The 27,941-nt window shown below is 42.1% G+C and overlaps 1 protein-coding gene across 4 annotated transcripts in view; it reads right to left on the bottom strand.

The window, feature by feature from the left end:
- Positions 1-10,653: 10,653 nt before the first annotated feature.
- The window catches only part of grm8a (glutamate receptor, metabotropic 8a), a 217,185-nt gene continuing 199,897 nt past the window's right edge, over positions 10,654-27,941 (bottom strand). For 3 of the 4 annotated variants that reach the window (XM_035148145.2, XM_035148147.2, XM_035148150.2), the window contains 3 exons: positions 14,261-14,401; positions 13,316-13,421; positions 10,654-11,485 (listed from right to left, as the gene is read on the bottom strand). In XM_035148145.2, the coding sequence (XP_035004036.1) occupies positions 11,436-11,485; positions 13,316-13,421; positions 14,261-14,401 (297 nt within the window). In that variant the 3' untranslated portion in view covers positions 10,654-11,435. Of the gene's footprint in view, positions 11,486-13,311; positions 13,422-14,260; positions 14,402-27,941 lie in introns of all 4 variants that reach the window. The other variant, XM_035148149.2, reaches the window with a different exon arrangement.

Here is a 27,941-nt window from a genome sequence, read left to right as displayed (position 1 = left end):
CAGGTGGCCGCACCCCCCACCCCCGCTCTCGACCTGCGTGCAGATTTTAATTCCTTTTTTGGGCCAAGTGAGTTGATTCTGGCACCACACACACACGTCTTTCTTTTGAATCATGCTGCAAAGGAAGACTCGTGAGCAACAGAAATGTCTTTGCCAAGTTGACAATCTGCTCAACGTGGTCGTGTTTCCAACACCCTCTCCGGGAGAAGAGCTTCTTCTTACCGTCTTGTCAGTGTTTTACATTTTATTTTAAGTGCTTTGAAAAAGAATTTCAATACATTTAAATGTAGGTTTCCCTTTGACTCAATCCAGTTAAACTGTCTTTTCCATCCATTAGAGGCTATATCCGTGTCAGACATCTAAATGTTGTTGAGCTTTCTATTTGATAAAGTAAGATGGTAAAATATTAATTCAACAGCAACTTCTGCTTTATTAGAAAGTTAAATTGAGTGACATGAATATGGGAGAGAAATAAAGAAGAAAATAAAAAAACTTGTTGGTATTCATTCCTCTCCGCTGTCATTATTTTTTCTGTCTGATTATCTGTGAGTGACTTGAGTTACTGAACACGCTGGATACTTTTCTTATTCTTTAAAAATGAATTAACATTGACTGTTTCTTTAATTCAATTCATTCTTAACAGTGGCAAAGAGGTTGTGTTGTAATCGCTGTTTGCCTGACGGTTAGTCAAGATGTTTTGTGCTCGTTCTTTGTTTTTTTTTACTTTTGAGGTCCCCTGTTGCCTGTGTTTATAGTCTATGATTTCATATTCTCTCTTATTTTAAATTTGTTTTAACTTTTATGTCGCTGCATATTTGCTGCCTTTGTTTTTTTATTGATTGCATCTTTTGTGTGAAATTGTATTAATTTGAAATGTGCCATACCAAAGCAATGTATTGTTTTTACCTTCATCGAGGAGGTCATGATTTGGCATTTGTCAGCAGGATGACGCCAAGAACTGCAGGGCCAATTTCCATAAACTTTCCTGAAGGGATGAGGCATGAACCAAGACAGAACCCATTACACTTTTTAAGTGCAGGCGTATCCTTTCTTTAACGTGGCGAGACCGGGTGCTAGCCTTGGCGGAGGTACGCTCTTCAAACACCTTCGTAGTTGATTCAATAAAATGTGATAAAAGCTCAAGATGACGCAGACAAAGAGCCTCGGAGCCTTTCACCCCTCCTACTTACCCTCTCCTCTACTGTTCGACTGCTCCCAACTGTAAGGAGGAATTTCGGGTGAGCACCAGTAACAGCAGCAAAGGAACCCATTGTTCCAGGACAAAGGGGCTGTGACATATCACTGACAAAAACCTTGTGTGCATCACACCCCCAAGTACAATGGAGGACAGGACTGCGCGTCACCTTGGCTTCCACTGTCAAGGCTCTCTCTCTGGAAAGCAATTACGTTCATCGCGTCCGCGTGATTTGAAATTAATTCCCATTTCCAAGCCAAAGGGGGAAAGCAGTTTTTGTTCTTTACTTATTTGCTTGAATGAGTCACTGACGCAGTCTACAGACGCACATACTGAACAATCTGTCACAGTTTATATTTAGTTGTTAACACTCCGAGCATTTATTATCATTTTGTTGCCACCATCATTTGAAAAGATATTGTTTCGTACAGTCATTTACATCTGAACTCAGTGGACAGTCAGAACTTTTCTTCTGTTTTTCTCCACATGCACTCTTCACAACCGGTGAAGTGGAAATTTACAGTTTTTTTCCTATGATCCAAAATATGTAATGTGCCAGAACACTGCAACTATTTATAGCATCCACGACCAGAGATGAGTCATCCCAGCAGATGACACCCATGGGTGTTTGACACACTTCACCCCCCCCCACCCCCCACCCCCACCCCCACCCCCTCACAGCCACTTACTTTGGTGCCATTTCATTCATAATATTCGATGTTATGAGTCAAATTTCAAAATGCTGCCAGACATCCATCCTCTCTGACAGCCTCCATCTGTCTGCAGCACTGAGCTGAATGTGGCACCAGTCACTGCTTAAGTCGACTTCAGTGCAGAGCAGCATTTGCCAATTACTAAAAGTCACTTGTTTGTAGGTTTATCCTGCTCTGTGCGCATGAACAGATAATCAGATGCCAACATGAAACCTAAATGGACATATTTCAAATAGGAAAGAGCATTAAGATACTGACACAGGCACAAAGAGGTCTGTCACACAAAACCTTGACAAGGTGTGATTACAGTTTGGATTCACATACGTCCGAGACACAGATACAGACTAAGCTATGGGCCATGCGAACTGAAGAGTGTGTAGTTCTCTAATCTGACAACCTTGTCAGCAGGACTATGGTTGAGGTCAAATTGAGAAACAAGAATGACTCGGTTAGTTGAAGACAGAAATCATGGATTAGGTTGAAAATGACATTACAGCTACAATAAACACATGGTTAAGGCTAAAAGAAAAAACAATCTTGTATTGTTGGTTTGTAAAGTAAAAAACAGCAGTTTCAATGTCCAATGTTCCTTTAACCTACGGGGACTTTGTCGTCCTATGAAACATCAGTTCTCACTGACCAAGACAAATCTGCTCTCACATTGTGGATCAGGTGAATCCTATTCATTCTTTACAAGCAAAAAGAGTAACTACAAAACAACAATTATGAAAGAATCCCATCAGGACTGAAAACAGGTGAGGACCTCAATGAAGACGTCACATGAGGACATGAGATCCAATAAACTGTCTTTTTAATTTGACTTGTGGGGAAAATACTGGAACACTTACAGAAGGACTGACTTCACAGTGAGTAAATACTCGAGAGAACAAAACAAACGTTATAACAATTAAGGCGGGACAGGTTAACCAAAAAAGGCGGAAAGTAAGTCAAAGACAGGAAGTGGGAGAGACTCGCAGAAGGAAAGAAGCTTTCAAGCAAAACGGAACTCAAACTGAAAAGAAATCCAAAAACCAGACACAAGGCAAACGTCCATAAACATGATGAGTCCCAAAAAATCCAAAAAGATAAATCTAAATTCCACAAGCAAACGTATCAGGAGTCCAAAAGTTCCCTCAAAGGTGTGAATATAATCTAAAACTGAAACTGTGTGTTAAAGCCCAATACAGAAGGGGCCTCTTAGGAGCTGCCTTTACCGTGTCCTCTCCCAGCTAATATTCATACAGCCACATGCTAGAGCAAATGTTAACCACATGTAGCGAGCTCTAATCAGAGGCTACGCAGGCTTCCATGTAACCGAGCGATAAAATGAGGAGCTCTCGCCGTCGTTCCCTCCCCCTGCCGTCACCTCATTTCCATGCTCTTTCAGGGAGCATTAAACCACATGACTGCAATAAACAGAGTCAGAGTAACAGATGTACGGTTTTAGGACGCATCCTTCCCCTCGTGTAATCTTTAACTCGCGTCATCTTTCCAGTTCTTCTCCAAACCTCTTCTTCCTCTCTTCGGGCTAAAATTACAGCACCCTCTCCTCGGCTCCTCTTCACGGGCTTTAAAGTCTCTATCCTCGACCGAGCCGTACGCCAGCTGCTAACAACATGCAGGCATCACAGGGGCTATTAACCACCGTGAGTCAACTCGGCAGCTGCTTCTGTAGGTGTCAGCCGCAGACCTGTCACCCTCGCACCTCAATATCAACATCTGACCTCAGATCCCTGTAGCTTCTCTGCCCCTCAGCAACAGATGTCTTGCTATGATTCCAGAAGAGAAGGACATGGTATTCTAGGATTATCTCCTGCTCCGTTTTATAGTTACATGGAGCCTTTAGCTGTATTGGGAAGATAGCGCACCACTGGTTGGAAGGATTTTTGAGTGGGAGCACAAACAACATGTCATTGTGGTGTTTGTACCAAGGATGAAGCCATAAATATATATAACTGTCACATGTGACAAATGTCGGAGAGCAGGAACATTTGGTCTAAATTTCTCCATGTAAATAACCCTTTTTGTTTTCTTCATTCATGAAGCACCCCTTAAAAAGAGTTTTCCTAACCTGTTAGCAGATGGAAGACTTAATAAAATTGTATTTAGATGCATAGATACTCCACTGCTACAGTTAAATTGTGAAAGATAAAAACCTGTTGCACACTGTTACGGCCAAAAACTGAAAATCTGGCTCAACCTTGTAGTCACAACATAAAATGAGGACGCCAACCAAGTACAGAGTTCAGACAAAGTTTGTTTGCAAAAAGAAAAGAAAGTAACTACCAAGATGTTACCAAAGCTATGGGAGTCTGGAGGTAACAAAAGGATGAGGAAGTCTGGGCCAGCCCACAGGACCTCGAACTTTGAAGACCTAAACTAGAAATAAAGCCCTAGTCTAGACTGCCAGAGCTCCAGCCTGAAACAGAAAGAAACAAAAGAAACAGAAACCACATTACTGAACAGGCTGCTGCTGGTGCTGGGAGAGACTGAGCCTCCACCCTACCTTAAATACAGGGGCAGGGCCACACCGAGCAGATCCACAACACCTGTGAGGAGAGAAGAGATCGAGGAGGAGAGCAGAGAGCAAAGAGCAAAGGGCAAAGGGGAACAGGAAGGTGGGCGCCACAACTGTACAAAGAAGTTGTATTAACTGAACCGTGGATATGTCAAAACATCTGGACCTGGGAAGAGACGGTTGCGTGTCTTTTTGTTGCAGATTCCCAGCAGGTGAGAACACCAGGGCCTGGTATAAGAGCTCACTCAGTTCGGCAAGGTGAGAGAGCGAGCGAGAGTGAGAGAGAGCGAGAGCGATTCCCTGATGCTTCACATGCTCGCTGCTTTGTTTTGCATTTCACCATCCAACACGACGGGAGTCACTCCTCGTGTATTTTTGGCTTTCAAAGAGGAAACGTTCAGGTTTCTGCGATAATTCCTCGTGCCACCTCATGTTACTTTGTCGTGGTTTTTGAACCCGTCATGACACAGTCGAAAAGCATCTCGAAAACTACTGGAAAGTTAAGTTTTTTAAAATTTGATTTGGCTGAAATGTGGAGATAAAGGTAACAGCTTAACCCGGGCATGACGCTTCCTCTGTGAGGGAGAAGAAGAAAATAAAAAACAGTGTTGGCAGCTGGATGTGATTCACATCCTGTGAGTCAGGTTTCAAAGCTGGTACACCTGAATCATCCTGTTTTCATTGCACATGTCCATATCCCACAGAATGGTACGACGTATACATGCTTCTTTAGGGACAGAATCCACAAACACTTAGTCACCAACCACAGCAATTCACCTCAGCTTTTCTCATTCAAACCCACAAAGAAGTCAGAACGATGACAAACAACAAAACTTGCATTGTAGAGTTTTTTTTTCAAACACGCGCGGGAATCAACAACAATTTAGTGGAATTAACAGGAGTTAAAAATCCATGAGACGCAGGAGTAATCAGTGTTAAATCTAAAAGATTGAATAGGATCGAATTGGAAACAGAAAATTGTATTTACAGCTAAATCCTCAAAGAACTCATTGATTACACCAGAAGTTTCTGAGGTATTACTTTACAGTTGGTTTCACTGAGACCTCCCAATTTATCTATTTTAATTCTGCATCAGTAATCAGACGCACGGAACTGGGAAAAGTGCCCGCACCGGCGCCAGCCAGCTGTGTCTTCAACAGGCATGCAAACATCTGTAAGAAGCAGGATCCGTATCACTGGTGAGTCTATTTAAGGTAATAGCTTCCCCTGGCACAGGCCATCTGACAGAGCTAATTACGATAAAGTCTCGGCTGGGAGGTTTCACACGCTGCCTGAGAAAACTCGAAAAACAGAGGAACAGGCTGTTTCTCACACTTTCTCTCTCTTTGTTTTCCCTCTCAAACCACTGTTCCGTTCCTTAAACACTCAACTCCCCAACAGAGGCCTTCCTCATTATGAGGATGGAAGCGTTCCTCCTCCTCCTCCTCCTCAGCATGACAGTGTGGGGAGCGCTTGATTGACAGGTGAGACATTTTCTGTCGTTGGCGTCTCTCCCAGGTGTCTCGTCTCCTCACCGGGGGGGTTTACACACGCACGCACTCACACACACGAGCGGAGGACTGACGGACACAACTGTGTGTGCATTCTCCCAAATAGCACTGGGTGGATGTGAGCGTGCGCACGCACGCACGCACGCACGCACACAGTGCCACAGGGCTGTTATTGCATTTACACTTCCCAAAAGAGTACCTGTAAAAATTGGGCACTGTGAAAAGACATGACACCGACAATATAATGGGTGACAGGTAGAAGTGTATGTCACTGATTGTCACTGTCGTCACTACAAACAAGGAGAGCAATGCATTTCCATTATTCTCTATTTAATTTAGATTGTGTGTGTTTTCTGTGCCAACGTTTCTGAATACACGGCGTCTTGAAGCTCCCATAAACTGACATGTGATGTTATATGTGCAAATACTTCTGTGTTTATGGAGGTAAGTTTGTGTGCTTGTATCGTAGTGGGGACCTGAATGCACAAAAAAACCATAGTGACGCACTGTAAGGACAACATTTGAGGTCACATTTTGAAACTGCTTTTTTGGGTTATAACAGAGAGGTGTGTGTGTTTGTGTGTGTGTAGAACAGACATGTTTGCAGTGTTGTGTTAAACTTTAATATACAATACTAAAGTAGAAATAATAAAATTATAAAAAATAAGACTCTTAAAAAAAAAAAGTATTTTTCCACTTTCCAGGGCCAGTAAATCTCGTTATTGATGAGATAAAGAAGAAAACGAAAGAAAATTAAATTAAAATGAAAAATGCCTCCACTCGGGCCAAATCAGGTAAAAAATTAGATTTGAATAAATGAATAAATTCAATACAAAAACAATCTTCCTCTAAACTCCAGATTACATGCTTATCTGCTGAAGGTATATGGAAGACACTTATAGAGTAAATCTGCATAGAGCAATTCTTTTCTATTATAGAGTGTCTGAGGAGAGAGGAGACTCAGTTTGGGTTTAAAGCTACAGTTCATGTTGAGGACCAAGGGTTTGTACTGTCGTGTTGCAAAAATAAAGTCAAGGTGTATATTGTTTGGTTTTTTCCTGGATCAACACTGTCATGAAATATTTATGTAAAATGTGACGAAGAACAAAAGCCAAGAGAAATTGAAAAACTACGAGAGACCTACAACCCTGCATAGGGTCCTCGTGCCAGTCCTCAATGTTAACAATAATGAAAAACGTTTAATTTCTGAATTTGAGTTCTATATAATTGGTTTTAATTGTGTTTACTTTTCATTTATAGTTATTTATCACAAAGCCTCAAAAAACATCAAGCCTCAGTTACATGTATCTGTCATTAGGGTTTGAAAATAACATCTGAGGAATAATTTAATTACGTATTAGCGGAAATACTGATATCGCCCCCTAGCTTCATCTAACCTCTTCCATAACCAAAAGGTTTGCTTTAGTGTTGCAAACTTAGTATTGTACAAGAAAAATGACCCTTTATTAAACTGCCGGCATAACATTTTATACATTTCTCAAATTCTATACTCGAGTGAAGTTTATTAATTTAAAGTTTATCTGTCAGGTATATTAGTAATGATTCCGAGATGTTTAATGATATGATCCAGATCAGCCCCGTTGCTTCAAAGTCTCAATTCTCTGCGCTCACAGACACATAGTGGTGGACCATCTGCTTTTTTTTTTCTTCTTCTCTTCCAACACAAACACACTTTAACAGTTTTACTTCAAGTGGGAAGAAGTGGGATTTTGTAAAGAGAGCAGTTTTCTCTAGCCGCCCACAGTTTTCTGTTTCACTGGTCACACGAGCAGCGGTCTGAGATTGGTAATTGAATTAGTGGGCTGGAGATGACATGGATTATTGCCTCTGGTGGAAAGCGTGTCGTGCACTGCCCAGAGTGCGGTGTCAAAAACACTAACAAAACCAAACATGGGGATGGAAGAAATCATTTTATTATTTTTTTTATGTGAGGAAAAACCACAAGAACCAGTTTCTTCCTCTGAGCTGTTAAACCCGTATGTGCAGCGCTACAGCTCGTGCAGTGAGGGAACTGCTTTCTCTAATTGGGAAAGGTCATTAGGGGACTTTTTACCTAACAAGGTCCCACTGGAAACGATGCCTGATCAGGTCACCTTCAGATATCCCATAATTCAGAGCTAAGGTCAATGCATGAAAAGGCCAGACTTCATCTCCCCTGCGTTCCACAATATAGACTGGATCAGTAATTAAAACGTGTCTGATTCACTGTAATATTGTTTTATTATTCAATTTGTGAAAATCAATTTTAAATATAGCATAGATAGATGGTTATCAAATGATCATGAATTGTTTATAAGTATTTGCATCTTATTTTTGTATGCATAAATTACAATGAGTATTGGGTTCAATTTGTGCATTTAAATGCAAAAGCAGTTTGTTTCATTATCAAACTGTCATGAATTGTTGAGTAGTTTTTTTTTATGTGTCTAATTGTTACAAACTTAAAACGTCTTTTGAGAGAATAAAATAAAAGCCGATACATCAGGCAATTTATTTCACTATATACATAAACCTCTTTTCTAATAGGGTTTAATTTGTGAATTTAAATGCAAAAAAGTTTTTTGTTTTATTATCAAATTGAACTATTTGTATGCTTCTTACTTTCACAAACTTAAACCATCTTGAGAGGTAAAATAAGATGAAGTAAAGCGGGTCAGTGTGGGCTGAGTGTCGGCCGTCCACACCTGCGCTCCGTCACTGTCAGTCTGATCCGCTGCTAATTAATCAAACCCAACACGTCCCGTACACGGACCAGCTGCACCGCTCGACAACAAGGTCAAAACGTCCGCCATCTGCTTTCCTTCAAGAAGCACCGGGGGGGACTTTTCCCCAGCACATTTACATGCGATGACAAATTTGTGTTACAGGTCACAGCCACGGATCCCTGGACAGTTCTCCGTTTCATTACCTGTGTTTGACGGTTAAGAGCTTTATTGACACGACTCAGCCGCGAGACAGAAAATTGGCGTTATTGACGTCTGGCTCAGATGATGATGTCTTTAATCAATCGCAGAAGATGAGAGAAATCAATTCAGGATGTATCAGAAATGCATCATGTGTTTAAAACATGACAGCAACATTGATCTAAGGGAGCCTGTAAAGAAATATCCCAATAACTACTGGATGCATTGACATTTGTGGTCTGCAGAGGATGAACCCCGGTGGAATCCTAATGGAATACTAATGGAACCCTAATGCCTTTCTAATGACGTTGATGATTCTCTGGCTTTTCCTCCAGCTCATTTGTTTATTTGACTGAAATTTCTCAAACTATTGAATAGATCCCCTTGGAGATTTGTACTGACATGTGGGGTCTGCAGAGGATGAACCCTGACGGAATGCTCATGGCTTTGGACTTCCTGCGACTTTTCCTCATCATTTATCGAGTATGATTTGAAAGTCATGCTCCCCTGCGGATAAACTCTAATGACTTTGGGTAACGTTTAATGAAGAGTCATCACAAGGTCAGTTCTTTTAAATCTGGCACAATTCTTCAGTCTAAATCTTTGTGTTTAGCTTTACTTTGTGCTAATTCATAAATGTTAGCATGTCACCACACCGCACTAACATGATAAACACTTTTAAAAAAAGACATCAGCATTTCAGGATTGTCATTGTGGGCATGTTACAAAGCCGACGTCTGAGTCTCCCTTGCTCCATTTTTACCAATGAGACAAAGATAGAATTCTGCATTACTGCAACAAACACAACAGTAGGTCTACATGTACTACACAGTAAGGCACAAGTCCTCAGTCATCATGTCTACACACAGGACAGTTCACTTTTGGCTCAGGAAATAGTCCCATGGAGCTTTGGGTCATGAAACACATTTTAATCTTTCCTCCAGCTTCCAGTAAATAAGTGGCTCGGATTTCAGTGTTTCCCCTCGAGGAGATTTCACGGCTGAGAGAACATGCGATGGCAGCCGCAGAAATTGTACCTGTGATTTTTATGCTTATGGAAAGAAAAGCCGTTTTCTACAGGGATTATATCACACATCAACCTTGTCATCGAGGTAACGTTTTTATGGCATCCAGAAGAGAGCGCAAACACGGAGAGAAAAGTCAGAGAGCACACATTCGCAAGAACGGACTCGCTCGGATTTTACAAGCTTCCATCTGACGCCTGAGTGTCGGGGGCACGCCGCCCTCCTCTAAATGATGTGATTTGTCATTTCACTTTGCCTTCAGCGTTATTGATCGTTCCTCTCCAACAAGAACAGGTTCACTGATGCAGTTGACTGTTTCTTTCTTAGCTCTCATGTATTTTTGAAGGTTGGACATCTGCCGGATTGTTGTCGGTGCACAGAGAGGGGAGTTCTGTCCACTTGTCCAATACCTGTCTTTTTCGCCCTCATTCACGCTCACTCTCTCCTTCCCAGCAGGTTTTTTTCTTTCTTTCCCATCAACGTTTATACTTTTGGGGTTAAGAGGGAGTTGCAGACGAGGGCAGAGGAGACTTAAGAGCATTTCATGGGCATAAATTAATAAATAGGACAAACTGTGCAAAGAAATCTTCTTGGAAATAGATGTTTTCTGCGACCATGGGATTTGCTAAATAGGTCTAAATGTTTTATGCGTCATATAAAATGTTGCAACATGACTGGAAAAAAAACATAAATCCATCCATTTATGCAGAAATCAGGGAATCCTTGGTCACCCGCACTTCTCAAAAGCACCACCACCAATCTACACATTTGCAAAACATTCCTTTATTATAAATAAATCTTCATTTTTGTATAAAAAACTGGCATGCTTCAACCATGGCATTTTACAGGTTCACGACCCAAGGCTACGACCTGGTTAGCCAAGACAGCAGGAGGAAACACACTCATCTCATTATGCAAGGGCGATCCATCAGACAACGGTGAGACAAGAATGAAAAAATCGTCACGACCACAAAAATACTTACAAGTAGAGAATAACAACAAACATGTTTGAGTCTCATAGATTTTTCTCTTACATTTCTCTTTTTAAATATCTTTTTAAAATGTAATCTGTTTAAATCTCTTTCCCGGCCCCACCTTTGTCCTTTTTAGATATAATGTGTACATGGTTTCGGAGTTTTTTCTTTATATTTTCAATTTTATGTGTATTTTTTTTTTTTTTATATCTTTTGTAAGTTTTAATAGTGACTCTGTCCACCACAGCGTCCTGTGGTTGGTCACCTTTGTCATACCCTCTTTTTTCTTTTTTTTCTTTTTTTAAACAGGTAAGTTCATGGTAGGACCAATGAGCTGTGAGCAGCGGGGAAGCAGGCACACTGACTGGCTGTTTATGTGGTCCCAACCCTCTGTGGTTTGATGCGGAACAATACAAAATGTCTCATGCTTGAATTCCATTGGGCGCTCTGCCTTTTCCCGCCAGTTTTCCAGCCAACAGGCTTTTGAACGGTGACGTCTTCTTTCGCTCGGCCCTGCCCCAAGTCACGCCCCCTTTTCTCCTGTCCAATCCCCTTCTCCGGCGTCCGTGGTCCCTTCAGATGGCATGATTGCTGTAACTGACGTATGTCGTCTTAGTTGATGAAGCTGAGTGACGATGGGAGGGGGAGTGGGGACGTTTTAGAGGAGGGAGGGAGGTGAAAAAGAAAGAAAAGAGACAGATTGGATGGATTGAGGAGGAAAAGAGAGGGAAAGAAAGCGATCAGGAAGCAGTCGGGAGCAGATTTTGCGACAGACGCTCACGTAACGGTGTCACATCCACAGTCTACCTGAGTAGTTGGGGCTTTTTCGTCAAACCCATTATGTCCCGCGTCCCCTCAAGCATTCCATGGTAAATGTCAATGTTTTCATGGCGACCGCGAGCCTCTAACTGCGCCTTTGTTATACATTGACGCTTTCACACAAACACTTTTATTTTCTCTATTCCACCTCTGTTCCTCCATCACAGCGCTGGAGAAAAAAAGGGCCTTGATGAAAACAGAAGTCTTTTCTTCCCCGTTTATTTGGGACTTGCAAAATGCTTTTCATTGATATTTTCTGAAAAGCGCTCTTCAGCAAAATGTCAGGCGATGGAAGAAAAAGTGGAGACACTCACCCTCGCATTCTGCCCGTCGCTGTTGTGTTAATTAACTGTTGCCTGGATCGCGAGGAGCTGGCTAATTTGCAAACTTCGGGAAAAGTGAATTATGTAAAGGGATGACTAAGCAGTTTAACTACTCAATGAGCGAACTGCGACCTCATGTCTTCACTGATCATAATAAAGTGCTGACAGAAAAGCACAGTTTGCCTTCGCCGGTCTGAAACCATTCATACACCCCCGGCATCCACAGACTGCACAGACACACACGTGGATCATTATTTGCTCATTTGATTACAGACGTGAACACAAGTCGTGAGAGAAATCGACACATGAACAGCAAAGGACTGGATTAAAGCAGATCGATGGAGGCTCACAAAAAAAGCATGCGTACTACACACACACACACACGGTGACGTGCACATGCAATCTGACACAGCAGCGTGTGTCACACCGCAGCCGTTTCATCTGCAGACTGCTGACACAGGAGAAGCAGCGCAACACAAAACAGAGCTTTGAAGTGGATGTAACAGTGCTTCACTGTCAGAGCTCAGAGAAAACACACACACACACACAGACACACAAACATACAAAAGGCAGGCGTGAAGTTAATTTCAAATTTTGATGGAGCTGCAAAATGAAATCGATAGCAATATGTAAAAGGTAGTGTACATCTAAACGTAAATGTACACGAGGGAAATGTTTGTTTGTTAGTATGCAAGCTTCTGTGCCGTTCCACAAGCAGTTAAAATTGAAATTAAAATACACACATGCCAGGAATTTGATTTTGTATCTCTACCAAGGTGGTTATGTTTTCTTCTGCGTTGTTATTTAGCAACATTCTGCCTCAACTACAGGACAGACTTCCATTAAACTCGGTGGAAGGATGTCGTACGGGTCGGGGAAGAACCCACTCCATTTTAACAATTTTTCATTTTCTCTAACAATGCAAGATGTTTCAATATTTTACTTGATTTCTCCGAAAATGATTCATCTTGTTGAAACAAATAAAAAAATCAGGCATATTAAGGGGACTGATCCAAATAAAATAAAAATGTTTTCTGCTGAGTGGTATTCTACTTTGATCGTCTCTTACCTGGGGTCTCTCATGTATGTGAATTATAGTGTTTGTGTTATATGCTTTTTATATCTGCATATATCTGCAATCTGAGGTATAGGGAAATAAAATTGTCTCTATTATGTAAAGACTTTGTTACGCAGTTAAAAGCTAGTTAGGGGTTATTCCAGAGTATAGATTACAGTTATATATCTGATTTTAGTATTAGTTTTATTAGTTTATTATATGTATAGGTATAAAACTTTGGTGTTCTCTTACTCACTGTTGGTCTCCATGCTCTCACACAGTTCGGTCTTCACCTCTCCGTTGGGCCGGTCTCCTCCCTTCTGGCCCAGTTTTCCCGACATGGCGGCAGCTGTCACAATCGCCTGTATATGTGTATATTAATTATAATAAATTAATAAAAAAATGTAAATAAGGATTATCAATGTGCTATGGATCTACTAATGCACTGGCTTCCTTCTCAGTTTAACTTAGGGGGCATAGGTGTGAGTAGATGAGTGAATTTTCATTTCCGGGTGAACTATTCCTTTAAGAGCTAAGCCGGTGAGTGAAAACGCCCCCTATGACCTGTTGTGTTGTTTGAAAATGACCTGACACCCAAAGTGTTTTCTGAAGAGCCGACAGAATTGCTTTAATTTCTCAGTCGTTGCTGTTTCCTTGAGGTATGAAACATTTAAAAAAACAAAACAAAGCCGGCCGCCTCGCAGCAAACAAAACCGTTCTTCCTCATCCTCAAAAGGTCTCCTGGTCTGAATCTTTGTTTTCATCAATAAAAAAACTGCTGGAATCTGCCTCAGTATTGCTCACCTCGCTTAGAACATCAGTTGTTGTGTGAAACGCTACTTTAAAAACAATCTGCAGGGCTGATAAACGCCTTTCCTGGGAGTATTTCTGCAAATCTTTAAAACGATGACATCATTGATGAGACACACACGTCTCATCAAGCTCTACAGGGACATGCACGCAGACGTCACACCAGGTCTTAAACATGTAAACACACACATGTTGCACCCGGTCTTAAAAAGGTACAAACGCACATATTTTGCATGCGGTCTTAATGGGTTGATGTGTTTTCACAGTGTGTGTTAATGATCCTCATTTTATTCATATAAATCACACTTCACATGAGCCAACATATCAACTCAAAACCCATAGAAATAATAACCCGTGAATAACTCGGCGTGTTTCCTCAGGTCCTCCTCACCTTGAAGCTGCGTTTCCGTTTGGGTACGTTCTGCTCGGGGTGGAAGAGGATGACGTAGACCTTGGGCATGTAGAGCATCCCCAGAGACACGGAGGCAGACAGGCTGAGAGAGATCGTCAGCGTGGTGGTTTGGATATACATCTAGAGTGAGAAAAAGAGAGAGAGGGACACACACACACAGAAGAGAGAGAGAGAGAGAGAGTCATTTATCACATTTCAAGTTGTCACACATAGTCTTTGTAATCGTCCGACTGCAGATATGCCTGATGAGGGAGAGGGGAGGAGGACAGATGGGGAGTGGGGGGGAAGAGAGGAAGTAAAGGACGGTCTAACAAGAGCAAAATTAGTGGAAACTTTGCGCGGTGACAGCGGCACGGCGACAGGTAGCTCAAACGGCATATGAAACAATGGAGCCGATAAAAGTTGCTTAATTGCCCGTGTGCCGCGGAGCACATCCTCTTTGTCTAACAATATGGAGTCATTCTTTTTTGGCAGGATGAAATACCATATGGGTGTGGTTTATTGCGTCGGGAGGGTTGATGGTGACAGAAATTGCACTAAATTGACTTTCAGACATGTTTGTGCGGACATTCGAGAGTCTAGTCGACGAGGCTTGGCCGACATGAGACCCCACAGGAATAGGAACATTGTTTTTTTTAGCGACTGAGCTGTTGGTGGACCAGAGTTTCCCCCAAAAACTCTAACAGACGCACAGATGCTGGTCTGGATAGTGGACTCGGTAAGATCACTGACAAACATTGACATTTACTGTCGGCAAACAGTCAACATTGTTACGTACATGGCACTAAATTACTTTACTAGATCTCTTTGGTTCTGTAAAGTAAGTTGGACGATATCTATAAGGAAATCAAGCAGCTACACCCACACGGACAGCTGTAATGACAGGCTTCACCCACACCCCTGACACAGATGACAAGCTCTCAAGACACAGGGCTCATCAGGCGAGCGCTGTCGACGGAGGAGGGGGGTGTAGCGGGATAAAAATGGAAGGGAAAATAACAGAGAAACATGCAAAGTGGAGGAAGGGAGGGGAGGGAGGACATGTTATGGGATGTGGGGAGAAGTGAGGACAAGAGACGAGGCCGATGACATGCGGTGACACTAATCAAGTGAGGAAGAGGAGGGGAAACACAGACAGCGGTCAAGTCTGTGCTGTCACAAACTGCGGACATTGATTGAGGCGGTGTTGGTAAGTGCAGCCTGACAAGAAGCAGACAGCAGAACAGAGAGAAACTAAAGCAACTGCACCGTTAACCCTGCGGAGGCTGCACACCTCGCACAGGGGATCACACCCGGGCTGCAGCCTGCTTTCATTCAGAATAAATAATAGAAAAGTTAACTCTGTTTATATGAATACTTCCATTAAAAAAAAGCAACACTTGAGCTCATCTCTATTAAAAGCTATCTGCATCTGAATGGAGATTAATCAAAGTCTGGGCCCAACAACTTGTCCCTCACCTACAGACCATCCACATGCACAACCTGTTTATAGAGATGATTAGGAAGCTACTTCAGTTAATTAAATAAGCTGTTACTTTAAATACATGAAAACTGTCTATCATGACTGTGTGTGGTGGTTAAAACTAAAATACACATTTATATTTGTGTACTTTTGAGTACTGTGACTAACTTAATTGTATTTTTCATACCACTACTACTACAAATACTTTTATCTTATTTGATTGTATATTCTATTTCATACTTTCTCGTGTTCACTTGTCTTCTCCATTTTGAGCTGCTGTGACAAGTGAGTCTCCCCAGCATTGGACCAATAAAGTGTAATCACAATATTCTAAGTCTAAGCCCTAAAACACAGCTTAAAGAAGACAAAGTGTGTCCTCATATATCCTCATATGTCCTCAGTCTCAAGCTCACATTGGTCCATATACAGATATAGAGGAAGACTAAAGCACACACCTGCCTGAAGGTGTGAGTGAATCACACAGACAGCAGCCGAAGGTAAAGGGGAGCATGTGGGCACACGCATGCTCCAGTACGTACTGTTAGCGTGTTGTATTCACTAAATGTAGACCTTGAATTTAAATGCACATATGAGGACACACTAACAATAGACTCAAAATGGAAGATAACACACAGTCATTTATTTAAGGGAGGACAATCCAGTGGCAGCATCACAGAGTGGGACGCGTAGAGAGCTCTGCCTGGAGCTTCCCTACAGGCTCTGATAGCAGTTTACACGCCAGTCCCATCTGCTGACTTCCAGCTCAGACACACGGTACAACACAAACATGCACACAACCGACACAACGCACCAACACTGGACTCACTTCTACAGTTGGGGGAGAAGATCACGAGAGAGAAAATGCGTGGATTTATTTGTAATTGGCCATGTTTTCATATTTCCTGCCAACAAATTTGACACGTGGATGAGTGTGTCTATATCAGAAAGGAACAGACGACAAAAACATGTTTTCAGCAGAAAAGAGAGGAATGAAAATGAGACAGAGGAACGAGTGAAAGAGAATCAATGAAGAAAAGAGTGAAAAAAGGAATAACCAACCGGGGGAAAAAAGCCAGAATAACAGAGAAAAGGAGAGATTCCCCCTAAGCGGCGAATTTGCTCTTATCAAAACAGCAGCGAGTCTTGCAGATAGCCGCTTCCCTCACATCTAGCCTTCGGTTCAAAGTTGTGGCTTCCAGCAGTCATGTACACAAAGAGACACACGCACACAAACCACACTCCACCGCACTGGCTACAGCTGATAACTGCTGAAAAACGTGTGAGTCGGAAGAGCGGTCCTATTATCCCAAAAAGGTCGCAGTCGCAAAGTTGGTGATTGGGCGACGGATGGCTGCGCTCAATGTGTTCTCTCAGGGTTTAAAACGTTTACAGCCAGAGGAAGAGAGGGATAGAGTGATGGGCCGATGGGCCTTTGACATACGGGGAGACAAAAGGAAGAAGGGGCGGGTGAAACGGAAAGAGGAGAAAAACTCCATCCTGAGAATAAATGCTAAGGTTAAAGGAAGTGAGGCCTCCGCTAAATTGCTGGTCAGTGTCAGTGAATAATGGTTCCAGGAGTTGAATTAGCCGTGCTGATAACCCAGGAGGGTTTTTCTTTGCAATTTCATGGAGACTCGTTTTATTTTGTGTTGATTATAAAAGCGCTGATGGAAGAGTTTTCTTCTACTGAGCAGCTTGTTATTTCTCCATTAACGTGCAAAGATTAAGTCGACCGTTGTTCAACCGACACTTTCCTTCAGTGTTGATTACGACCATTTATAACCACGGATAGCAACAACTTCGCAAGTAACTTTTCCCTCCTGTGCAAACTTATATCATATTCCACATATTTGGGAAGAAAACAACTCTGTCCTCATGTTTTTTACAACATACTACATCACAATAATGGCAAACACTTGCTCTGCTCATACCCAGAATGAAACAGGGTATGAGAAATACTGTTTGTGAAAGAGCTCGTTGTAAAGCAAAGGCCATTTTACCAGGGTTTTATCTATATTGTCCTGATGTTAAGTTTGAGCATACAACTCCAATATTAGATGATTGTTAAATGTTGATATTTTATACATGATTGTTATATTATAAATTAAACATGCATACCTCGTGCTATTGTTTCTTATTACACATCTATTATCAAGAAGCAGTTATGAGAAGACTGAACAAATTCTAAATATTCCTATTTCAAATATACAAACATATATATAAGAGGGTGACAATAGAGGGTCAGGGTCTGTGCTTTTGGAGCCAGAGTCTGTGCACTTGGCGATCAGAGCGGAGATACAGTATCGATGTGCTGCAGATACATGAATAAATCAGTCTCAGCTGTCAATCATGACATTTCCACCATTTTAATAGCATCAAATAGTAAAAAAACTAAAGTTTGGTCAATGTCCCCTACAGTCAAATAGAGGAGGCTGGTTTTATGACCTTTACTGCAGCCACCAGGGGGCGCTCAAGACACTTGGGTTTCACTTTTTGGGAGGATTCATGTTGTCCACAGTCTACGGGAGAAAGAGTCAACAGTGCACCCATACGACAGCGGAATCATGGCAGGTAGGTTTGATGGCTTGTCTGGGTTGAGGGGACCATAAATGACAATGCAGCACATAAGGACCACATCAGAAACCAGTCCACTAAATTAGACCTATCGTCGGCATACAATGTAATTTCCTCACACAAGTAAATGTAGAGGGGCCACACATGTGACATGTTCACATCAAGTTAAGCCGTTAAAACACATGTTGTATAAATGAGGAGTTTATCCTTTGTGCATTGAATGAAGCCTCCATCCTGTGGACACCACAGCTCAACTCTTATGGGATCTACATCCTAACAGCCAAATAACGTCACTGCCGCTCACAATGAGATCAGTGATTAAGTTTGATCGCTGTCTCTAAAACCTGGAGTCCCTGAGTCAGAGGCAACTGACTCAGGGAAATCATGAACATTTAAAGCAGCCTGAAAAGGTGTGAGTGCGCACACATTCGTACTTTGACTCAGGACGTATGTGGGTTATAAGGAACACACACACACACACACACACACACACACACACACACACACACACACACACACACACACACACACACACACACACACACACACACACACACACACACACACACACACACACACACACACGTCTCATGCTCAATGAACCCAGACATGAATCATGCTCAGTCATTACACTGCTCCTGTGATTATTGCAACTTGTTTCACATGTACCACAGGGCGATACGAGGCTGCTGAAATCAAAGAGCTCTCACCAGCAACATGGCGAACTCCGCCAACAGCAGAGAGAGGGATGGATAGAAAGATGCAGGGGGAAAAAGGGAAGAAAGAGAAGAAAGAGAGAGACACAGATGGTGCGAATATGAACGACAGTAAAGGGCATGTACTGGGCGGTGGGGGGTATGAACAAGCGGAGGAATAAAAAAAAGGAAGCGAGCAAACAACACACGAGGAAATAAACATTTGTCAGAACAATCAGCGGCTGACAGGAAGAGGGGGAAGGAGGGATGGAGAAGTGAAGAGGAAAAAAAAAGGCAGTGATGACAAAGGACAGGCGACTGAAGTGAAGAACAAAGTCCTGAAGCACTTTCAGTCTCGGCTTGTGATTTTGTCTAACATGGAAGCTCACACATGTTTAAATTAACACTCCCGCAAAGTTCAACACAGCACGGGGGTTGTTGTGTGTTGCCAAGTTGCCTGTTGTCACTTGCTGCATGTGGCTGTGTTACACTAAAGTCAAATTTATTACTACTTCTTTATGCACAAAAAGAGAAGTGTCTATTTCAAACAATGTAAACGTCACTGCTCAAATAGTGAACTAACCCTATTTACGATTAGTAGGTTCCTATCAGTATGAAAATGAATAATATATATATTACAAAATACAGCACAAAAATATAGAACACAATCATCACACTTTACAAGTCCACAGGGATTAAAAACAACGCATAGCCTGCATCGGCTGAACCAAACTCTTCTTATTACATCACTAGCTTGTCCTACCCTGACAGCTGTCGCCTAGCAACAGAGCTACGGACAAAACAGTTCTACGGTTAAATTAAAAACGTTGAAAAAGATGTACTGTTGTGTACTATTGGCTGTTTGTGTGGGTACCTGCATTTAAAAAATAGAGACTTCTGATGTCTCTGCCTCGCTTTTTTGCCGCCATTCGTTGAATTTCCTTCCTTGTGTCTTACGATCATCTTGCTTGAACTATTGGCAAAGCCGTTCCTAAGAATTTCTGTTGGTCGGCCATTTTGTCCGTAGACGTGTCTTTAACCTCCCCAAGAATCCGCACTAGCTACGAAACCTTTCACACACGTTATTTTTTACGAGCAATAGAAAACATGTCTTCACCCCCAGGGAAAGACGCAGCTGAATAGATGCAGAACATCTGCCATTCACTCGGGCACTGTAGCACCAACTTGACGCTCATTTGCATCGAGCTGAACTCGTGTTCAACTCCCTGTTGTTGCGGAGTCACAGAGATCTCTTGCCAAATGTCACCTATCACTCCTTTTGTTTTTTCCGGCGCTCATTTGGAATAAATGACGACCGGCCGCTTTGCTTCACGTCCCGGGTGCGGCTGACGGCGAGAGACAAAAGAGAGATTGGTAAAACAGAGGGGTGAGAAAGCATCGAGCGTGACATCTTCCTTCCCGCAGACATCTTGCATCTCTCCGTCTCTCCAGTCGTTCCCCCACTTATGCCCACGCTCAGTTTTAATGATTGGTTGGCACTCTTCACTGCAGCCTTAACTACTGAGCATCTCTCTCCGGGATGTTTCCCAGGTGTCGTCACCACTTCTGCCTCTTAAGTGTCTTCTCCTTCATCATTCTGCCTTCTTGAACTCAGTATCTTCCCTGTCATCTTTTCTTCTATCCATCTCTGCCCTGCGCCATTTCACACGCTGCCATCTGTGCACGTTGATACTGAGTTTAGATGTCCTTGATAGGCCCCTGTCCCAACTAGACCTCTTTTTACGAGCGTCGTAACGTTTCAGATCGCCGGAAGATCCTGACGTAACTTCACACCGCCGTTTAGTGTCAAACCTCCTGGAGGTGTGTGTGTGTGTGTGTGTGTGTGTGACACTCCACTCACACCATGGGACCACTCATCATTTTAATCACCTGAGCCATGAGAGTGTGAAGGGATTTTATTTTTATTTGTTTAAAAATGGAAGCAGTCGTGACCAAACCAGTGTCGCTCGCTTCTCAGCATCATTGCTGCTACTTTTCTGTTTTTGGTTTTCTCAATACAAATGAATATTTTAGTAATAACATAAATTACATTACATTTGGGCAATATTTCCTATTGCCTAGATTGAAATATGTTGTGTATATGTATGCTTATATACATTTGACTGTTTTACTGAATGAGGGAACAAAAAATCTTTAAAAATATATTACACTTTCATCTATGTGATCATTACCGTGAGCTAAACTTTAGGAAGATGGATTTACATTCATAATAGTGTATATTTCATATATTTTGAAAATGTCCATCCATCCACCATCTATAGGCAGCTGACATTGGGCGAAAGCCAGGGGCACACATGTAACACTTTTATTTTGTATACTTAGGCCTGGTCACAACAATATAGGCTTTAAAGACTTTGTAGCAAAATTATTAATTTCAACAGAATCTCTGTGATCATTGGATTTTCTTGCAATGACAAAGTTCATCTCTTTGTTTTAATTTTCAGCTTTGAGGATTTTGTCCAGCCAATTAGAACAAGGAAGATCGATAACTTTATTCCACACTGTGGGAACTGTCGGGTTCCTCTACATATATCAATGTGTAAAGAGACTTCAGATAATCTGTGTTGTGATTTGACTCTATAAATTGAATTTAGTTAAATGGACGATCCTGAGAATAAAAAGACGGTTTTGAGATTAAAATCTTAAAACTAACGCAGATTGGAGAGGCTCAGTGTCATAACAGTTATTTTACAAGCTCCAGGACTAAAGACGCATCACTGCTGATGGATCACGACAATATTAAGCTGCTTAACAATAAACACATGTAGACAATGAAAGAGTTGCTTTTAGTCTCGCTGGTTTTACAATCTCAAAGCCTCTGTGATTACTTTCCCTGAAAATACCGAGATAAGACACTGTTTTTGTTTGGTAACATAAAAGCGAACGCATCTAATAAATAACAATAAGCCAAGGCGAGCTCACAATTAAGTATTATTATGGTAATGACACTTTGGAGATTAGATATATTAGAGTTCTAGGGATATAATTAAAGGATTTTCTTACTTAAAGAATTATTAATGTGAATATTTCTGCAGAAGATACTGCACTGCAATTATTCAACTACATAAAGACTTTTTGGACTGAAGAAACCTGAGAACCATCAGTTCATAGCCACAACTAGATGGTGGTTACACCTTTTACAGCAAGTGTTCAATTCAAACCAGCAGCCGTGGCACTTGAGAGGGACATCAGTTAGAAACCCATTCTTTAAAAAAAATATATATATATATATATATATATATATAAGATTTAAAGCAGAGAGGAGTGGTTTTTATTCACGTGAAAAAGTGACGTTTTTTAGATTCGTCTTCAAGTCTTTCTTTCTCAAAAAATGCTTCATATTCAGAGCTTGTTTAATGCTCGAGTTTCTCTTCTCCATTCTTCCAACACAAACATTTTTCAAACATGGAGCCCTGATGAAAAACTGTCGGAGAAAAAAAATAAAATAAAAAAGCACTGATGCAGGAATATTTTAACTTTATGTCAGAGCAGCTTAATTGGGCCCCGGCGTGATCAGTGTTGTCCACGAGTGCCTCATTATCTTCAACAAAACAGTACTTACGAGCCACTATTTCCTCTGCCTCCATCTAATCCATACTGGCCTTATGTCTGTGTGTGTGTGTGTTGTGAAAGAGATGAGTGCACGGGCTTTTTCATAAAATGTTACGTCTGTGTTTGCTCTGCCACAGCTTGTTAGCGTTGCTCTTATTGACTCTGGGATCTGTAAGAGGTTCGGCCAGCAGTCTGGAGTCAAACTAAATTTGAGCCGTGCGTAAAGGTTTCATTGTGATGAGCGTTGTGAGGGTGGCCCTCTAGTGAGGCACTCCCTCTCTCTCTTTCTCTCTCCCTTACCTAACATGATTGTGGCCCCGCTGTGCACAGTTCCAGCCAATTAAAATAACTTGGCGAGGACTTACACAGGAACTGTCCAAAATGTAGGGAGGAAAAATACTTGTCACGCGTTGAGCATGGGAAATGGGGAGCAAATGTATGTAACCGCTCTTCTGTCATGGATGTTAAGCGGTTCTGCGAAGCTGAGTCGATGCAATCTTTGCAGAAACTGAGCAGGAAATATAAAAACAGCTTCCCGCAGTCATACTCTGTTACGCACTACATATGCCCAACGCTGTTTTGCAATTCTAATGATATCAACGCAAGAAACAGAAATAAAAAAACATTGCATTTTATGAAAACACCTCTGTAGAGTTTTATTCTAAACTGCTCTAATCACCTCCAAGAAGGTTTTCACCACGCTCCTTTGTTTGTTCGGTCGTCAACATGATTACACTGAACAGATTTCCACAAAACTTGGTGGAAGGACGGTACAAGGGCCAAGAAGAGAAGCCATTGAATTGAGGCATTGATCTGGATAAAGGGGCTGATGTATCACTTTTTTTTACATATTTAGGGAACTAATATCCATGAGTGTGTGCAGTTTGGTGCAACTTGATTGAATCTAAGGCGACTGTTGGTCCTTGGTGAAGTTGTGTGCTCTACTCAGTGCTCCTCTAGTTAACAGTTTTTTAAGTGATAGCAATATTTGAAATATATATCAAATATATATTTATATATTTGATATCTGGTAGAATGTAATATGCAGCCAAACAAGAAAAAAAAGCAAGTCAATAGCTGCCAACCTCAAGACTCAAGTGATGACTTACGGTTTGAATCAACAGTTGAAAGAGTGAATATTGGTTTTGTGATATATGTTGTGAAATCGCCATCATGAAATAAATATGATGAAGGGGGGGGGGGGTTTAACAGGCTCTGATAAGTTGGGCTTGTTACTACGGGGATTTTGTTGATATGGTCAGGCTTCTTCTCTGTTGTTTTCAATAGGCAGCACAGTGGGTGTATCTTTGGCAAACTTCTCAGATGGATTACATTTGTTTCAAGTCGCACTACTGAAATCTGTTTGGCTCAGATAACAGAACATACACTAAAAGTCATTTAAAGTGTGCATTTCGTTTCTAGTAGGAAAACACTTAATGAGGAAAAACACTTTAACATCACACCGACATAATTCCCCAGTTTATGTGGAAGAAAAATCCAAACTTCTCCGCTCCACCTCACGACTCTTTGTTGACCACATTGTTTAAGTCAATATTTAGGCCTGGATGTTGCCTGAAGCTACGAGTTTGTCTCAACACCAAAATCCTCAGGCCAAGAGTGTTCTGTCCACTGCCAGCAACTGGATGCCAGGTTATTGCATCTGAGCTGCAACAGCTTGAAACGCAACACACTTTGGATTTCTCTCGGGATGAGAAGTACAGCATCAATTAAATTGGAGGCATCTGCAGTGACTTCATTTAATCAAATGTTCAGTTTTTATGTTATCCTTAATATGGTAGGATTTACTTAAAATAGGATGCATTCATGTTTTTGAGAAATATATAAATGACAGGCACAAATATGACTTAGCCAGTGTGGTGTTGAGGCTTTAGATTTTAATAATCAATTTGTAAATCAAAAGCTGAAATGCCTCATTTAGAAACGTGCCCAGTCTCTTTGCTGTGGCACCGAACATGTGGCTGGTTGCATCACCTTGGCTTTAATTATCCATGAAATGCATGTAGAATTAGCCTGGAGTCCACCTGTGGCAAATTGAATTGACTGGAGCTCTCTGTAGACTTTCGCAATAAACTTGTGCGGAGGCAAAGATCAGGACGATAATTTCTCCCAGAAGCACAGTGGGCTCAATAAATGAGAACTGGAGTTTGGAACATCCAGGACTTCACGGTCCGGCCAAGCTGAGTCACAGGGCACGACGGTGGTGACGACGATGGTGGCGACTGTTGACGGACATTTTTCACAGAGGTCCAAAAAGTCCTCTGTAGTCATGGGAAAGCTATTTGGAAAGGCGACCATCTCAACAAGGCGGTGGTGGTGGCATCATGCTTTGGTGAAGGGGGGGAAATGTTTCACCTTTCAGCCAGACAACAACGACGCAAGCCAAAAATAAATACATAACCGGGGGGGCTCTGGGGCTGGTCTCTACATGGCCAGTCCAAAGCCCCACAGAGCATCTGTGTAGAGACCTGGAGATGGTCGTTCACAGACGTTTCCCATCCAATCTGTCAGAGCTCGAGAGGATCCGCCAGGAAAAATGGGATAAACTGCCAAAATCCATGTCTGCAAATCTCGTGGGGACTTACACCAAGAAAGATTTGAGGTTGTAATTGTTGCCAAAGACGCTTCTACAAAGAACGGGCTCCTTTTGTAAATTACAGATTTCAGATTCTGTTTAATACAGTTGCAGAAAATTCAAAAAAAATATGTTTTCGCTTCCTTATTATGGACGATTGATTGTAAAAATTATAGCCACATCTAAATTCACGAACACATAAAATCCACGACGCAATAAAATGAGCAAAAAGTGGAGGTCTGAACACTCTCTGAAGTCGCTGTGTGCGAGGATGAAATAATGAGTGGAGGTGGAAAAGAAAGAATAAACAACAGCATATTGACCATTTGTTCCTCCCACAGTCCAAAGACATCAGGGTAAGGTTGGCTGGAGAATCTAAATTGCACGTAGGAGTGAGTGTGAGCACGAATAGTTGTTTTCCTCTATATGTCGGGCCCTGTGATACGCTGGGGACCCGTCCAGAGGTACGTCAACCAATGCCAGCTGAGATTGGCTCCAGCCCCGTTGCGACCCTTTAAAGATATGAGCTATATTTTCTAATGGCGAGATGGATGTCTGACGGTTGGTACGTTTGTGTTCATACACCGATGCAAAGGTGACGGCCTTCGCATTGACTGTTGCATTTGGCCTCCAAAGGAAACTCTGCTGACAAATCAGGATTTATTTCGTAACCAAGAGGATGGTTTGTCAAGCATGCATGTGCTTACAGAGAGAGAGTGTGTGTGTGTGTGTGTGTGTGTGTGTGTGTGTGTGTGTGTGGTCCCCCATGAGCGCCCCCTCGGGTGCCCCCCATCCTTCAACATCCCCCTGTTTGATGTCAGGATCTGACACAGGCTGTCTGTCTTTCCCCATTTTCGGCCAAAAGACCAAATCCCTCCAGAACCCCCGTGAAAGATTGCAAACCCTCTTCCTTCAAAAATGAATCAAGGTTTTTTTGTTTGATTATTTCATTTCCCCTTCGCACAGTCTGTTGAAGATAATCACCCCGAGGATTGGTAAATTCTGTCAGAGTAAAGACGACATGACGTGTAAATCCAGCAGGAGGAGAGAAACATTGTTCCGATGTGATCCGCGCTCTGTACGAGTTCTGCTGAACCTGTGCGGTGCTACTGCAGGGGTTATGAGCTTATATCAGGGAGGATCTGAACGTTTCCTGCTGGGATACTTTCTCTGGAAAAGAAACAAAGGAATAGATGTGTTTTTGAAGGGAGAAATATTCCGCTCATATTAAGGTTCATCATTTTAATTCGGGTTTTGCCTGAAAAGGGTTTAAAGCTCTGAAGCTCAGAGAACACATCACTTTCCTCACTACTGCAGCTCCTCACCAAAAGCTTGGTTTTAGCTCCTGTCTCTTTGAGCCCCCCCTCCTAATAAAGCTCAGGCCAGTAAATATAAATGTTGGACTTGCTCTTGCTCTACCAGGCTTTGTTAGGGGCAAATGCCAGGCGAGCTGCTGGGTGCACATTAAATGCAAAAGTGGGGCATTGTCAAGGAGCTCCAGGAGCAGAGTTCTCTGAGGTGGAAAACTTTGGGCTGCTTGAACTTTGCAGAACTTTTATACACACAAACAATTAAATAACAGGAACATGAAAGAACATCGCATGTCTCCTTCAATTTGAGCCGACACTAAGAAAGTTACGATTTTGAAGGTGGTTTCAACTCACATCCAAATCGTCAGAATATCTATAACGTGTAATCTGCATTTAACAACAGTAGCTCAGGCAGTTTTATGACCCTGGTGGTTCAGTTCTATTCTCTTGATAAAAACAGCGTACCTGCTCTTCTATACCCACGATTCCCTAAATACACACATACATTACTTTTCTACTCGAATGCTCACGTTGCTTTAAATAACACTGTAGTTGAGTTTGATGCATTGGAGGCTTTGTACTTGTGACTGTAATCACTCCTCGATTCACAATCCAATGATCACAATAATTACTGCAAACGCAAAGTTCACCTTTGGCCATCTGTCCGATCCTTGAAGGATTCAGACGTTTTCTCCAGTGTCTGCCTTTCCTCTTCATCCCGTCTTCCGTCTGTATCTCTCTCTGCACTTCAACATCCCTCCTCTTTGATCTCCATCTCTCCTTCTCTAGCTCTAATATTAGCTTGCCTCTCTTCCTCTCATCTTTAGCGTCTGACGGTTGTGTAAATCACTCTCCTCTGACTCTGTCTGCTATTAGTTGTTAATGTCGCTCTCGCTCGGCGCTCCCACGCACTCCGATTCATTTTTTTCTTTGCTGCATTTGGCTTCATTTTACTTTTCCTCCGACTCCCTCTCTTTCCTTCATCCTCAATCTCTCTACTCCCTCAGCTCCCTCTCTCCGTCTCTTTCATCTGGTCGTTTTTATTTTGGCTCCCTGTCTCTCCGCTCCTCCGTCTCTCGCCACCTCTTCAGATTACTATAGATTGATCACAGGCAGTTACTCGTGGTAAGGATCTGGGCGGCCACCGGCTCTCCAGCGGGACCACAGTCATCGCCATAAATCTGTCTGAGGACGGTGAGCCGTGACAGTATGTATGTGTCTGTGTGTGGGCAGAGATAGATTTGTGAAGCAGGTAGTTGGATTGAGTGTGTTGTTTATATGCTCCTGAGGACCAAACACAATCACAGGGAAAGATAAAAAATGAGGAATGATACTCAAAGTGAGGCTATTTGCCATTCTTTACTGCTCAAAGGGGCCATTTTGAGGTCAAAACTCTTGGGTCTTGCTCTGGTCTAAGGTTTGGCAGTAGCACGTGTGTGTGTGTGTGTGTGTG

Source organism: Hippoglossus stenolepis, chromosome 22 (assembly GCF_022539355.2).
Source record: "Hippoglossus stenolepis isolate QCI-W04-F060 chromosome 22, HSTE1.2, whole genome shotgun sequence".
Classification (NCBI taxonomy): Eukaryota; Metazoa; Chordata; class Actinopteri; order Pleuronectiformes; family Pleuronectidae; genus Hippoglossus; species Hippoglossus stenolepis.
Note: the sequence above shows the minus strand (reverse complement) of the source record. Positions and strands in the feature narration are given on the sequence as shown.